Raw genomic sequence first — 16,433 nt, 5'->3', positions numbered from 1 at the left:
GGGAGTTCAAAGTTCGGAGGAGGCGGCCCTTTTAAACTGTCTCCCCCCCCCTGTGTTTTATCCCCTCTCATGTGGGGAATCTCAGGCCCTGACTGGCACTCAAACTACCTGTGACGGGTTTAGCGTTTCGCCAACAAACGCAGCTTTTTGTTGGGGTAAACCGACAGGGTCCCGTCGTAAGAGGGGTTGGGGATTACAGAGAATGTGTAGACAAGTTGGACAGTAGACTGCATGGGAGAGGGGCACAACGGCTTCCGTGCGTATTCACGGCAACGTTGGCTACTAACAATGTCCGGATAGACTATAAAATTGTAACTCAACTCTCGATATATACAAAATACATCTCTCCACTGCAGATAACGTTACTGATAATTCGTGACTTGACTCACTAACGCTTACTAGGTCATGGAGGTGCTCATTCGATGCCGAAAGTCGCCCAAGACAAAATAATCCGTTAAGAAGTCCTTTTACTTTACATTTCAAATTACCGTAAGGTACTACTCCTGCTATTGTTCTGCCCAATATTGTATGTGATCGTGTGCTGCCCCAACCCTCTTGAGTTTAACCTCTGTCTGCTCGGATACAAAGGGGACGACATTGTATATAAACAAATAAAGTCTGGACCAGGGGGCTCAGACAAAAAGCCCGGATGAAAGTCGTACGGTGCTGGTGTTGTGCTCGCAAAGACAGCTGGCTTGAAGGAAAATACACTTTGGTAGGTTAAAACGATGACGTATGAGGAAAAGAGCGTCGTTCTTACCCGGGCTCCGGGGGGTCCGCGGGAACCGGGGAGACCGGAGGGTCCAAGTTCGCCCGGGGGTCCAGGGGGTCCGGGTGGGCCTTGCAACTGCACGAAAAAAATAAAATATAATTCGTTTATTTAAGCTTACTCTTAAGCTTTTCGCGGGAACGGAGTCTCACAAAGGGGTTTTCATTGAATTTTGTTGGTGGAAATGATGTGCGACCGAATGGTACTGGATTGGAAAGTTTGACGCACTTCAGAAAAATTAAATCACTCTGAACATTTCAAGATATCACATACAACTTCTCTATTAGAACCGTATGCTTATATCAAACAAACATACGATTCTTGTCAAGACACAGAGAAAAACGTCATGTTTTACAGATACGGTTTAAAGTCGTTATTAGTAATTAATAAGGATTTCAAGAAGTGGTCTGACAATAAAAATTTCATTGTATTTCATATTGTTGATAGGGTCGCTTCCAAAAATTATACGTCTCTACAAAATGCGGTTTCCTTCCTTAACACTGTACTGAATGAAGTTCAAAGGTAACACGCTGATATAAATGATTGACTTACGCCAGCGTATCCCTCGCCGTCGACCAGTGCGTTACCAGGCTCTCCCTTGCTACCCTACAGGTGACAGAGAAGTAGTATAGTGTTAGCCCTGCAAAACATTTTCATCTGGTGTCGCTAGCCTCCATTAAGTTGATAGCTCTTTCTTATAGCGATTACACGGTTTTTTTCTTTTTTTCATAACGCTTAGTTCTACATCAAAATATAATCTGGAATCTGAGGGTGAGTGCTGTACTAATTAGCTATGGTTAACCGGGGCTCTCATACTACTTGTCTCTTACTAACACTGTAGTATTATGGTAAAGCCAACATTCAAATCGTCTGTAATTTGCATATTCGTTAAATGCTATCAGGGTGTTATCACATCAGAAATTTATGGCTCACGTAGGGAAAACTTTTAGTAAGGTCCCAGTAAGATATGGGGCTATACAAAATATTCATAAATAAATGAAGTGTAATATGAATTATGGAACGTTTGTCGTGTCAATAGATTTGTATACATGTGTAAAACAGTTGAACAAAAGAAAAAAAACTCACTCTTCCTGGTTGACCGAATTTCACTGGTGGGAAAAGAGAAACAACAAAAGTCAGTAGAGAACAAACGTGCAATAGCAGTACTTCAACAAGTACAAGTCATTGGGATACTAACTCTCGTGTTGTCCACTGGATTTAGTGACAATGTCCCAAACGAGACAGTTAACAATACATTCAAAAACTCATAAGTTACAAGTGGGTCAAATAACCGTCAGTTTCTCAGGTAGAGAAATCGCTTTTATAAGAAAAGTTTAAGAAAATGCAGCGGTGAAAGCTTCTTAGCTTGGCACGTTACAGATTTGTCCGTCACCCCCTCCCCTTCGTGCTTTGCAATAGTCACAAGACCCACATTCCCCTTTTCACAAGACCCCATTGCATGCCCATATTCCATAAAAGGAAGGCAATTTTTTACCATGATTCTTGAGCTTAAACTTTTTTATCCCCCCAATTCGTAGCAAGATGGCCGCAATCGTCTTTAAAGAAGCATAATGCGTGGTTGATGCTTATTGATCTGCCGCCAAGCGTTTCCTGAACCGCCCCCATGCGAGCCTCAGGCGTTGTCCGATCCTCCCCCATGCAGGCCCCCACCTGACCAGTATGTGTACCTACCTATGTCACCGTCTGTGCAGATGGGGCAGCACTCAGTCAGGGGGGTCTCCCATGACTTACAGTTGGGGTCCCGTATCTGTTCATCACACACTATCTCACTGCAGATGATATTCCCTCTATCGCAGACGCATGTTGTGCACCTATCCTTTTTCCAGATGTCGTTGTTGAAATGCGTGACTTTGTTCTCGTCCTCACATGTTAATTTGAAGGCCGTTAGGTCTGCAGAAGGAAAGCAAAGCAACAAGGCAGAAAAGCAAGTTAGAGGCGAAGCCGAGAATATACAAGCCCTGGTCATGTCATAAATATCAAGTCAAGTCATCATAATATTGTACGGAAGTAGGTATCCAACCTTATGTAGCTTCCCGGATCTCCAAGCAGATGCAAGAATCCTGCTCATTCTCGGCAATTTTGTGAATTGTGGAAACATGCACTATTAGAAACAGTTTGCAAATATACAAAATACACGGAGCAGGATCTTACATCTGTTTGGAGATCACATCCAACCAACGGTTACTTCAGTAGAGTGGCCGTTACGTTTAGAAGCGTTCATGGTTGGATACCAGATTAATAACAAAAGACATTCCCTTTCTACAACCAAACTTATGTAACTGAAATAACTCTAGTTGCAATGTATGAAATGATCGAAGTGAGGCCAGGCGCATACAAGAAGCGTGTTTCACATTGGGAATAATGGGGCTCGCTTCCTGACAGCGTCGCCAAAAAATAAAAAGAGAAATTCAGATTGAGACGGTAAGAAAATAACCTGAGAGACAATAAGTGGGGCTAGGATTTCTCCCAATGATAATAGTCAAACCGCCCTTTGTGAGCGAAGACCTGAGTGAAAGACAAGAGACACTAATGACTTTTCCAGTCGGATTTTTGATGGATCAAAAAGTTGTTTCTAGTACCCGAGGGACAACTTAACTCGCGCCGATTGTGAGCTTTTCGAGGCCCGCTTGGGGGTTAACTGATTTTCCAGATCAGTTGAAAACGACAGGTGATGTGAACCAGATAACCTGGGCATACCGTAAAATGGGATATATTTGCGATGGTTTCAAGTTCGAGGTTGAATTTCGAAGCTGCACTGCAGGGTTTTACCGTAGAAGGGGAAATGTTCGCGGTGGGTTTTACGTTCGCGTCAAAGACGTCACAGTGAAAAACGCTAAAATAAAACAACCGCAGAGATTTCCCTTTTTCTGTTTTTCTCTCTTTTAGTCTTAAGTCTTTACGGTCGCTCTTTTTATAAAACCTCCTTGGTTTTACCTGTACCCGGTTTTTCATCTTCAAAAAGATGATAGTAACAAACATTGAGGACTATGAACTGCAGAAGTATTAATATTCTAACACGACAGACGATTGTTTTAGACGAATTTTCAACCACCGATCAACAGCTATATTCTCCACACGGGCAGCTCGGCCTTCGGGAAAAGTCGGGGCTGTTTTTGCGCTTTGTTCTTATCAAGGCAAAAGACGATCTTTGGGGACAACTTCGCTCGGTCAAAGGCGCTTTACAAGAACATCTGTACAAATACACAAACTCCTTAGACAGCGCTTCGCGCTGAGAAGGTAACTAGAATCACAGGCACAGAGATGAATACAAGACCTTGGGTCTGACACAAGTTCAAAAACGAGTCTCTCTGGTGGTCTTGCAAACTTGCACTGGGGAGGGGGGCAGTGAACACAAACATACCAGCTATCATCTGTTGAAAAAAAGCTAACGTATGCATTTCTGGGCGTGATGTGTGTGTGGTCCATTACCACAGGACTCCCCGAGGGCTATCTAATCAATCCCTACACACACACATACAGCAATCTATCGTTCACTGCAGAAATGAAGAACAAATAAATCTGAGTTGTCAACGCATTTACACCCCTCTCTCAGGATCTACAATTATCATCTGAGGCGCCATTCTACAAACCCTACACAACAAAACTAACGACCCATTTCCACATTGATTGTGGGACTGGGGGTGAAAAAAAACGTCAATGTTCTTGTTGTATTTTCTTTACAAAATAGATCTAATTAACCGTGTCACAGTTTTACCATCGATAATCATAGAGTAGAAATAAAGAGATGTGGTTAACGTTTGCGTATAGGACTCGAACACAAATGGTTTCTTTTTTGAAAGGTAGCACCCAGAACTCCCTATTTCTCTGTCAATAGACACACTGTACCGTGCAGAAGAAAATAGAAGTGACTCGCTCCACGCGGCAATTTCCAACTGAGTCTATTCATCACTGGGGTTCTTAACGCTGAAGGTTTTCTTTGTTTACTCTGTCTTGAAGGAATGAATGGTGACTTGTAGATGGGATTCCGAGGCCCAGTTCGACCCAGTTCTCATCCTTATTGTCAAATCGTTGCTTAGCTACAGGGTCCGTGTGCTTGGTAATGGCGGGGTCGCAGGTCGCTCGCGGTACGGTTTGGGATTTTTACACTGGGATTTTCAAGAAGGCTGTGACGGAACCAACCGCCTCTTCGGTGTGAAGACTGCACAATTCTACCCTATACCCACAGGAATGATACGACAATATTGTGAGCAGCTAGCACGACAATATAACTAACGTGGGATTTTCCGCCTGGCAAAGCTAGAGAAAAATACATTCTAGGCAAAGCTGTAGCCTGGATGCCAGACTGTTTCCAGGGCCCACACATGAAATTTTAGAACATTTCCCCTAGTTAGACCCATAACAATAGTCTAACACTGGGGCCGGTTGTAGAATTTCCTGAAGGGAAAGTTGGCCCGGGGACTTTGCTTGTTGAGCCCTGGAAACAGTCTGGCGTCTAGGCTAGCAAAGCTGGTATGCAACGGTAAGGGCAGGTTATACAAACTTTATAATGCAAAAAGGATATCGGCTCTTATACCATACTGACTCTCTCCGTTTATAGCCTGGGTGCTAGCCTTTTTAAATTTTACCGTAGTAGGGTATCTCTTTCAAGTTCAACGCGAAGAATTCCGACAATCAAACATGTGTCCGTGATCTGACATTACACAAGCTTCCTGGAGGTTCTGTCAAGATTTACATTCCAATCTTTAGTTAAGGTCACGATTTATTTTCACGTCTTAAAGATAAGATAATCTCCCCATAAAGTTTGTCGCCTTAAAATTCTTGAGAGATTCTCTCAGGTCTGGGACGGAAAAAGTCGACGTAACCTTTTAGCAATGTTAACGGGCGAATTCTTTAAACCTTCTAAATCGTTGCAGTACGGTTGGGGTTGTACCCGTAATATTGGAAAGGAAGTTTAATTGAAGTCCGGTATTTGAGGAAGTGCTAGAAACCTCTCCCTGCAAAATATACCCTCCTAAGAAACAGTAAGAAAACTTGCTGAGGTCCACTGTAATGTGAACAACAACAATAACTACAACAGGCTTTGCAATGTTTGTGGGATGAATTCAGTTTTGCTGTATATGCTTAGACAATATGATCTACTAAACGTTATTAGGGTGGAAGGAAAATCGGCTTAAGAATCAGAACTTCTTGTTGCCAGCGGATGTCTTGAATTCTTCTTAGTCCACTATCAAGGTCGTTCAATTACAAGTAAAATTTACAAGAGACTGGTTGCTACGTAGTCTGTTTTCTGAAGGATCTGCGTGGACTTAATTCGTGCAAATCAAGAATGTATATGTACACCACACTTAAGATTCCTTTATACCGAGGCTAAGGCGTTATCCAAACGGTCTCGCTTCATCAGAAGCCTGAGTGACGAGGCTACACATGTTTACAAGACTTTGTCCTTGGGAGCCACACGTAAGCATGCAGACCAAGACGGACCGGTTTCCTGAGAGTGCTCTAGAGTTGCAAGAAGGTATGCCGGCTGTCTGAGACGCTCAGGAAAGTCTTAGACTACCACCTACGACACCCCAGTCATCACCTGTTCGTTACGTAACCAGAATTCCAAGTGTTCAAAGGTTTAGTGTTCTCCCGTTCAGGTCTCTTTAATGTGAAAACCTGTCTGTCTATCTGTCTGTGTGCCTGTCTGACATGCACGTTCAGAACATTAATGGTCCGGCAATGCCACAGCTGTGCACGTTAGGGTTATGTCAGAGTTACTGAGAAAAAATGTCGTTCTAAAGAAAAGTTCCAGCTGTACGGTTGACTGGGTACCGAACTGCTTCCAGGGTCTACAAAGGCTAGCTATTTGGCTCAAGTGCCAACATGCACCCAGTAAAATTTTACCACAGGTCCTATTGTACATTTCCTAAGGATGTTGGCCCTAGAGCCGAGGTACAGGCACTGAAAGAGTTGCTCTGAAAGAAAGTTTTATGGTCCCTGTTTAACTAGATTATTCAGGAAAGCTGTTGTTTAAGTTTACGCTTATTTACAGATCACTCTAGGACTCATTTCCTACTAAATATTTGTACAGCCACATAAGCGATTTCTACTGTGTCCCGACTTCTTCCTTCTAAACTCGAAGAAAGACTGTTGCCAGGGCCAATGGTCAAGCGACCCAGTACAAAAAGAAATGGCGAGTAAGTATATTATGAGTCGAAAAAAAGACGGGAAAAACGCCCCAGGGAGTCTGCTATCGAGGCTAGGCTAGCTACTAAGGAGAAAATGTTGGCCCTGGAACTGAGAATTTGAATGGCCTGGATTCCAGACTACTCCCTACAGAGTTCAAAATTACCCCCAAAACAACGTACACGTACCCCTAATCTACAAAATACCGATGTCTGACAACCCACCGGGTTGATCATATATCCCAAACCTTCAAGTAATTGAAATAATGGCACAGAAGGCCCTGGTCTGTCCTCCCACGCTTGCTAATGTAATCCTGCTGCCTTGGGAACGATTCAAATCTTTCCTATCGGTGATGTTTGTTTGGGTTGGCCCTGGAAACGTCATTTTTTTGCCAAGACGTTGACATCCACATAGACTAATGGATTCAGTGCCGAGAGTCAGCTGTGGCTGAAAGGTCAGAGGTGAAACGAGCCCTTTCTTTTTGTCATGTCTTAAGTGGTAATGATCTTGGGGACGAGTGATTTAGAATCCCTGGGTACGAGATCAACGCTGTACGAGATTTCCGTGTGTCATGATAAAGGGGATAGTACATTTTTCATCGTCCATTTCGAAATTCCTACAAAACGGTAGACATGGGGTAGTCGCATTTCCTTTTCAAGACTCAAGGATGTTACTGGACATTCCCTTAGTCATGTCCTGACCCATGGTATTAATGGTTCGTCCCCAATTAGCACAAAATGGCGCAAGAACGGACGGAAACTGTGGAGGGATGAATTCCAGACAGAGGACGGACACAACGCTTTTCTGTACTCTAAGCTAAGTTTATAGAAGACGCAACTGGCCAATAGACGGATCACCGAAGGGGCCTATGCATTTTCAAATCAAATGTAGGGCCAAAATAAACGGGAGACTAAACAAAATCTGTATAATGAGGTCAACCAAGTCGTTTTTTCCCTGCAAAGCTAAAACATTCCTCGCCTGTGTTCTAGCACAACTACTAGAGTCTTCTAACAACACGTATTGCCCAGCAGGACATGACTCTCGGCTTGTAGATAATCTGTGACCTTTAAACCTTATCTTTGTTATGACGCTTGTATGAGTTTTAACAAGGAGGTTGAAAGAGGGGACAAGCACAGCTGTAGGGTGGACCGGGGAAACCGCAAGCGTGTGTCACACAGAGTATGTCTAGACTAATATGTATGGTTGCCATTGGATAGTTGACAATAGTTTCTGAACTACTGTTACTACCTACTTACAAATGGAAGGCTAAACCCTTGTTATTTCAGTGTTTGGCGCTAGCAAATCGTATGGAATGAGTAGAATTTCGGCTGAGGCCCAATCTGAAATTTCCGTCATGGCTTCCCATGTTTAGTCGTCTGAAACGGCCCCAGTAGTGCCCTCGAGCAATTTCCGAGTCCCGCGAATTTCTGACATCTTTAGGCAGATTCTTTCTCTGACAGGAAACTTGAACCTCTAGACAACATTATATAACAAACAAAGTAGGCTATACTGTACTCTAAATGATAAATATACTTCGCGCGGACTAATATTTGTCGGCTCGCCTGTGTAAACAAACCCAGACGTAAACAGTCCGGGCAGGATTCCAGCGCCACCTCCTAATTATAACCCATATAATCTTACAAACCACACTAAGCGCACTAATTTGCCGTCCTCTCACGTATCAAACGTTTCGGAAGTGTTGGTATGCCCTGACGTGCCCTGACGTGCAAGCACGGCTGCGAACGTTACAAGGCCACAGACATAGAGACAGAGAGCTTGAGATATACCTTCAGAAAGATACCAGTAAAAGCATACAAAGCAGTTTCAAACGCGAAATTCAAAACCACCACAAACACTCAATCTTCTACAGGGTCGCTGAAATGGGAGTGTTGTTGCGAACAAAGAAAGACATTGTTCCTATCTAATCGCTAGTTGTTATTTTGTGTCGGTTTTGACACGTCAACCACACCTGCTAAAACCTACACAAAGGTAACTAAATCGGTTTAATGGAGCGAATAAATGCGGTACTTTCACCCCTGGCAAATGATTACGGTGTCGCTCAGTTTATAGTCTATCAGAATTCACTAACACTTCAAGTGCTGGGATACAGATAAGGAACGTGGTGTTGAGAGGGACAGATAAGCGGGCTAAGCCAGTGTTGCTACCGGGGAAGGTCTATCGTAGCTAGGCCCCCTTTCCACGAGACGGCGATCGCGATGCGCTCTCACTGCGACCTATATAGTAGTAGTACATGTGTAACATTTGATTTCATACTGGGTATATCATAAAGCATGCAAAAGTGTGACTGAGAGGACAACGAAACACACAAATTGTAAAAATTTTAGTTCTTTTTTCTATACCATTCGTAGAGCGATCTGTCAAATTTTAGGTCGCAAAGAGAGCGCGGCGAGAGCGCCGTCCAAATGGAAAGGGGGTACTATTCGTCGTATGATTTTCAAGCTGGCTGTTACAAAATCAAGACGACCTTCCCGAGAACAAGATTGAAACACTTTCCACAAGTTTCCTGTCGTGCGACAATCGTACGGCAATTGTGCGAAATTTCCTTGGGGCATGTTTGCCTTGAAGCCGAGGAGCTGGGCTAGGTAGATGGAACCCTTTTCATGCATTGAATTGGTCACGCATCTTCTCCTTTTCAACCGATTTCACGGCTGTATCGTGGATTCTACAAAGGGAGTCGTGTGTGCGTGTCAAACAAATCACACACAGCCCATGCCCCCTCACCCCAGTACAATACAGGCCCTGTCTCAAAACCTGAAAGGAGACTCTTCTAACTGTGAAACCAGGCGGAGGGAATTTGCCCTGTCAGCTCAACACGCCATTATAAATAAACAGTTTCTCCTCTAACAATGCCTCCTCCAAATCCTCCTCCCTCTATCTTGGTGTAGAGATCTGACGGGAACAGATCTCCTGCGGTAAACACGACCCTATGTGTTGCTGACAAGTTGAAATGCCGCTGCATGCAAACGCCGGTCCAGCTGGGGCAACCTCTACGGCCTCACGAACAAAAAGAACCTTTATCTTTTGCTAGTTAGACTGTTACCATTTCGAATTGTCGTTGTGAGGTCCACTCTTCATTTCCAAATTTCAAACAAAAGTTGGACTGTATTAAGACCGTTAACTTCTTGCTAAACTGTTCCTCTTTTGTCCCTCTTTTGGAAAGCAGGGGATGTTTTCCGAAGAAGGTTACGAAAAAAATACGACTTCTCCATCCGACCTACGCATGCAGTCTTCTATTTTCTAAAAGAAAGCTGAGTTCGTAAGAAGCCTAGAAATTCTGGGATCACCAGGGCCAACATTAGACAGTTAACTTAATACGATATAAGTATATCGTCGTCCTGTTGTATCTGGGATTTGAGACTAGATAGAAGTCTAGATAGAAGTCTAGAGACAACACTGCACATGGGGTCACTGGCCTTGGCCCGTTTGGACTCCCTCGGGCCACAAAATCCTGCCAAAATCTACCAGAAGAAATATCCCGCGGGATACCCGTTCCCATTCACTGTCTGCCATGCTTCCAGGGCCTACAAAGACAATCATCTCCTCGGCTCTAGAAAGCGAAATAAGTTAGACCACTACTGACTAACTGAGGTTTGGTCGGGGTCTGGCATAGGGGCTATTTGATCGTGCAAGGCATTTCAGTTTGATAGTATGAAAGCCACACATCCAGACGTAAAACAAACGTAGCTAACAGAAAAGGATCGTTACCTAAACGTCCAAATCTACTGTTCACTTGTCCTTCGGACTTCTAGCCTCAATGGAAAAGGGGGCAACACTCGCCTAGTGCAGTATCAGTATCGCCTATCAGTGCCGTTAACTATGCATACCTGGCGGGCCTTTTTGAAGACCCAAACGATCAAGATTGCGGTGCAACTTATCGGCCAATATTACTGTCAACCTTTGTGGTTCACACGCTATCCAGACGTTGTTTTGTACCGTATCGAAAAACAACAAGCTCGCCAGGACAGTAAGCAGGTACCGAGTCATGATCGGAAAAATTGAAACCAGAGATCGGAGGGCGGAGCAGACGATTAAAGAAAGATGTTCGAGAATGATAAATGGAGAGATGAGAGTGGGACGATTAGAAAATGGCGAACAGATGAGAAGAGAAAGTGAAGAGACGGAGTTGATGAAGAAAAGAATGCGGTCATCTTTCACTTTTAGAGAGCCGGTGGATTAGATATAATAGAACGCAACAGATTATCTCAGTAGATAAGTGCTTTGGCATGTGGCAGCTTTTAAAGCCTATCAAACGGTGTCACATGACGAAATAAGCTCGGTTTAAGCACGGTTGATACAGACTAGCACGATCTGATATGTCTGGACACACTCGAAACAGCAGGAGTCTAAGAAAGAAACGTTGAGTTGGCATCCATCCCGACCGCATCGTCTGGAGTAGACGTGACACACTGCCCTGGGAAGGAGAGCTATTAAGGTTAGGAACGAGTCGCGAGATTCTCGCCCAGCTGGACGTGAACTTCCGAGACCTGAGGGCGGAAGGGCACGGGTGATGGACACGTTGGCTGTTGATTCTAGTGGTGAAGTTACGCTGTTCTGACAGCCTGACACACACCCGTCTGTTTCCTATCATTCTGTCTAGTCGTCAGGATTCAGGGCACGCAACTCTTGCCAAGGAAGACAAAGAAATAGGACATTAAAGCGCAACCAAATGTCACCAAATCTTACAAAATTAACGCTGTATATGTGCCAAGCGTGAGACCTATGGCATAATAAGCAATCTCACAGAGTCGGCTATAAGTGTTTAGAATTAAGAGGGCCAAAACCCTACCCATAGCCTCTACCAGGCTCCACAGGACGCTACAAAGTGGGTAAAATGGACAAGAATGAATATGCCAGAGAACTTAGCCGGCCAAGGACAACAGTTTGCGAATTGGCCAATTATAACTATTTTTTCAGCTACCCGTGGAGCCTGGTATCTTTTGAGTTAGCCTTCAACTTTGCAGACGGTCTTTCTAGTTACTGCAGTCTAATAGAAAACTGGACGGGCTAGCAGACCAAATGGAAATGGTTTGTGGGAAGTTTTTAAGTTTTCAGCTGTTCAAGGTCTTTACCACGGGGCTAAAGTGAGTTAATGAGAATAACTGCTTCTATAAGAAGTTCAATACCCCCATGGCCTAAAGTGCAGGTTCAAAGACTGGAGGGAATAAAACTCAGGTCAATTTAAGAGCCATGAGACCATCACTGCGATCACTTTCAGATGTGTTACCCAGACTGACTGTGTACTGGAAAAAAAGGTCACCGATTGATTTCCACGGAGGTTACCGGTGAGGCCAGCCAGACAAAGATCTATTTTGTCTAACTGATTCACCTAAGGAACTCAAAGCCGCAAGCACAGCTTGTGGCTGGACACCGGATAGATTTCAGATGTTCGTTTGGATGCGGTGCCAAGACCTGACCGCCTCTGCCCCTTGTCAGTCGAGTCGTGGTAATACTAGAGGAAGAGTGACTAACGGACCTAGCAGACACGGAATGTCCTCAGCGTCTATCATTTCCACATGTTTGTGTGCAGTACGAAGTGGGGAATTGGAACAAAGAGGGACACACGGACTAGCAATTAGCCTGGATGCCACCAAACGGTTTCCAGGGCCCGCACAAGCAAACTCTAATGCTCTAGGGTCAACATGCCTCCATGGCAATTCTACAACAGGCCCCCCAGAGTTTAGGGGGTCTGTGGTAAAATTCCCTGGCTTGTGCAGGCACTGGAAACAGAGGAGAGACAATGACCTGAATGCCATACTATTCCTAGGTCCTCAGTATGCCAGCTCCTCGGCTCCAAAGCGAGCAAGGAAATATGCCCCGAAGGAAATGTCCCCTTGAATCTATGGTAATATTCCTTAGAGGCATATTGATGTTAGCCCTGGAGCCGACGACCTGGCCGGTTTAGGCCCTAGAAACAGTCATGCATCAAGCCTACCCTACAACTACTTGACAACACATTGACTGCGCTTAAAATGCCGAACAAATTTTTCATTAGGATGAAACCCGACTAAATCAAGATAAGCAAATAGATCGTCCTCTGGACTTGGTCACGATTGAGCCCAAATATTTACAAAGGCTGTAATACAGTAATGAGATACGTAAATTCCAGCACTCTAGGGGATAGCAACACAGGACGTTTATGTCTTGAAATAAGAAGTAAAAAACCCACATAAAACTGCCTAAAAAACAAGACAAAACAAAATGAAACGTTACTGTTTTCAGTAGCCACAGAGGCGAAATTGCTTTGATATTTCTCATTTAAAAGACACTGTGACCGTCTTCGTAAGAAATGGAAAAGTCAGTTTTGGAATGAAGACACTGGGATCTAAGTGAAAGCAATTGCTGAGAAAGGAAAGTTTCAAGTATTTCTGTCTCATCTGGTGTCTAGACAAGGCGCAAGCCAAGGTGTCATCGGGCCATCAACATGTCACAACCAAGGGGTTACACAGACAGACAACCGCAATGTCCTGCTGGGCTGGTTTGACATTGTCAGCCTGAACTTGTCACAACGAGGAACGGATTGAATACCACAGAGCAAAAGAGGGCGGGGACAAACGAAACGACCAATCACAAGCGTCGTTACGAGATGTGGGCGTACCGCCAGGTTGATAAAGAGGGACAAACCATTTGAAGTCAAGGGGAGATGTTTTTTCACAATATGAAATAAGCCATAGATCTAAATTATAAAAAGCTTTGCAAAGGAGCGATGGCTGACCTTACGTAATGGGGAAATCCTCTACCATATTTTAGCGGAACCATACAATTAATACAGTACAAACATTTATCTTGAGTTTTACTACAGCATACTAGTACACATTGCAATTAAGGGTGGTAAGGCCCCATATCCTAGCGATTCAAAGACTAGATGATTCAATCTTCTCATTTCCAGTACAGTAAGCTTAGCAACGATCAAAATCTATTTATACATACTACTGATGCGTTGGGTTCTAACAAATAGCAACGTTTAGTGACTTAAGTCTTCTCATAACTTCGTACAACGGCAAATATAAAAGCTGACAGGATCAATGCCTTTCCTAAAGGGCCCAGGTTGTCTTCATGCTAGAGTACATTTGTCTGAATTAGGGACACATTCTACCTAATCTAGAGCACACCATGTGGTCGGGCCAATATTTAGAGAAAGGGTATGGTTTCACGAAGACCGTGGCGGTGGTGTCGCCCTGACTCCCCGCCAAGAACTCACTAGGACACCGTACCAAGTTACAAGGGGCCATGAAAAAAAAAACAGCTACGCGCCAAGCCACAAGGCCACAGCTTCTGTCACGCAGGAAAGATCTTCAGGATGCAAAGGAATTTGGGAACTTTGTGCACATGTTGCCGGGGTCTTTCCTCCCGTCTGGATCGAATCAGTCCCATGTGGTTACCATATTCCTAGGTCGTAGGCCTACCAAGGGTCACTTATGAGACCTACACAAGAATTTGAAGAATTACCCAAGATGAAATGCCAGGTTACCATATGGCGAGCGGGTTTCTGCGCTGGGGAAGGGCCAAGAAAAATCACCAAGATTGAGCCAGGGGGACTCCACTGACGCCAAATACCCATTAAACACTGAACAGGACCTCATTTTTCTCTTCGCGAATTCTTTCTAAACCGCACAACCAAGATTGTTCACAGGCTGACTGAAATACTATCAATCCGCGGTGCGTGTTTACCGCCTGAGACTGATGTGCTTTCAACAACTTTCGCCGAAGAAAAGAATGCCTTCTCATTCTTATCTGAGACATTTGCCGTCTTATCACCACTTAAGTAGGGTAACGGTGCTTACAGTGTTCGCCACGCGAACTAGTTTTTTTGCCTAAGTCGTGGGAAACGCGAGAAAGAAGGGAAAGAATCCCAAACCAGCATGTGGGACACTAAGAAAAACATTCAACCAACAGAACCGATAGGAAATGTCTACCAGCTGTGGCCAGTGGTAAAAGACAGTGGTGAACTATGGTGGAGGAAAAACAACTAAGAAACTATTAAAAAAACTTTCAACTATAGCTCAAGACTTCTTCATAATCAAGACGTAACATAAGAAATACCGTCTTTAACCAAAAACTGACCAACGCCAATAAGAAAATTCTCAAAGTCCAAGACAGTTTACTTCATAGGATAATAATAATTTTCACCCTAGAGTGCCGCTGTACTAGCGAAGGGACGAGGCCTCTGAGAGTTCAAAATTCTACACTAACACTATGACTGAGCTATGATACTATAGAACTAGAGACTTTTCAGATAAACGTTTAGTTCTAGGATGAAGCAAGGCCGGGAGGAAATTCCCTGGACCGCCCCCACAGTCTGCGAAGGGACGGCGGAACCGGGGTAACTAGTCTAGCGGTGCATATCGTCGGCCCAGCCGCTTAGCTGGGTGAAATAACCACACGAGAAAACGCCATACACACTACACAATTTAGGATACGGAGTTTACATCTCAACTACTCTTTCATACCGTTTAGATCCTCTTTCATATAGCTTTGATACCTTGAAAGAGACATAATCTTAGAAGCATTTCCAGCTGTGAAACTTGCCAAAGCAAATTTGAGAGGAAATCGTGGACGAAAGCCAGTCGGGAGATCCCTTTTCTTTCCTGGCAGGCAAACTCGTTCCAGAAGTGGTAGAAGAGGAGAAAGGTTTTTTGGCAGGGGCTACCATGAGAAAAGGACTTTGCGGTTTGGCGGCGCGCGGTGTGCATGGGAACTCTGTTGGTACTAGCGGTCTTCCTGAGTGTAACGATCTATCTTGCTTGGAATGGGAGCAAGAGGGGTCGGCTTGCGGTACAAGGAAGCCATCAGCCCGCCCACATCACTAGAAAGTATGCGCTCGGCCTCACTAACGGGACTAATCTGACACCACATCAACACAACTATCTAGGCTACTCGTTAGCACATTCTTACAACGGCTACACTTCGTACACTATAAACGAGAGGTATGGAGAAGAAGAAAAAAAGGACTCACCATCTCCGTCGAATTGGGCGTGCGTTCTCAGCACTAGTAATAAAACCGGCAAAAAATATCTACAACCAAAGCTATACATGACTGCGGCCTTGCAAGCCTACAGACGTGTAAAATCTAGGTGGTCGTATTATCTGCTGCGTATCCGCATATGTGGAAGACCCCCGAAGAAGGCAGTGTTAACACACGATCCGGTCTGAGCGCTCCCCAGCGCTTGACTGAAGCTCCAGCGGTTGGGAGCTGCTTTTTGAGGGGGTACGATTGTCTGTCCCACGTCAGGAATGCAGCCCGGGAAGCTGATACTGTTTGGCCACTGCCCCCTGATTGATCGCTCCTGTGTGTTTCTTTATTAAGATCCTCCAATCGCACACATGGAAAGCGGCGGGCACTTCCAGACGTAGGGGAGCGTTCCATCAGACCCAGCTTTTTTCTCAAACATATTCAGTTTCGGGTGTACCCCTGTCAACTTGTTTCAGACAAAAACTCAAGCAGTTATACCCTCTTAAGCACATAAATCCCTCTACAAAACATTCATAACAATAT

At 44.4% G+C, this 16,433-nt stretch overlaps 1 protein-coding gene across 1 annotated transcript in view; it reads right to left on the bottom strand.

Moving 5' to 3' along the window:
• Positions 1-16,159, bottom strand: part of LOC118432715 (collagen alpha-1(I) chain-like) — a gene marked incomplete in the record, with an annotated part of 43,227 nt that extends 27,068 nt beyond the window's left edge. Inside the window, 5 exon segments of the mRNA XM_035844327.1 lie at positions 761-847; positions 1,322-1,375; positions 1,856-1,878; positions 2,462-2,680; positions 15,894-16,159. Coding sequence (XP_035700220.1) covers positions 761-847; positions 1,322-1,375; positions 1,856-1,878; positions 2,462-2,680; positions 15,894-15,972 — 462 coding nt within the window.
• Positions 16,160-16,433: the final 274 nt, after the last annotated feature.

The sequence above is a fragment of the Branchiostoma floridae genome, chromosome 16, assembly GCF_000003815.2.
Source record: "Branchiostoma floridae strain S238N-H82 chromosome 16, Bfl_VNyyK, whole genome shotgun sequence".
Taxonomy (NCBI): domain Eukaryota; kingdom Metazoa; phylum Chordata; class Leptocardii; order Amphioxiformes; family Branchiostomatidae; genus Branchiostoma; species Branchiostoma floridae.
This window is presented reverse-complemented; position numbering and strand designations above follow the sequence as displayed.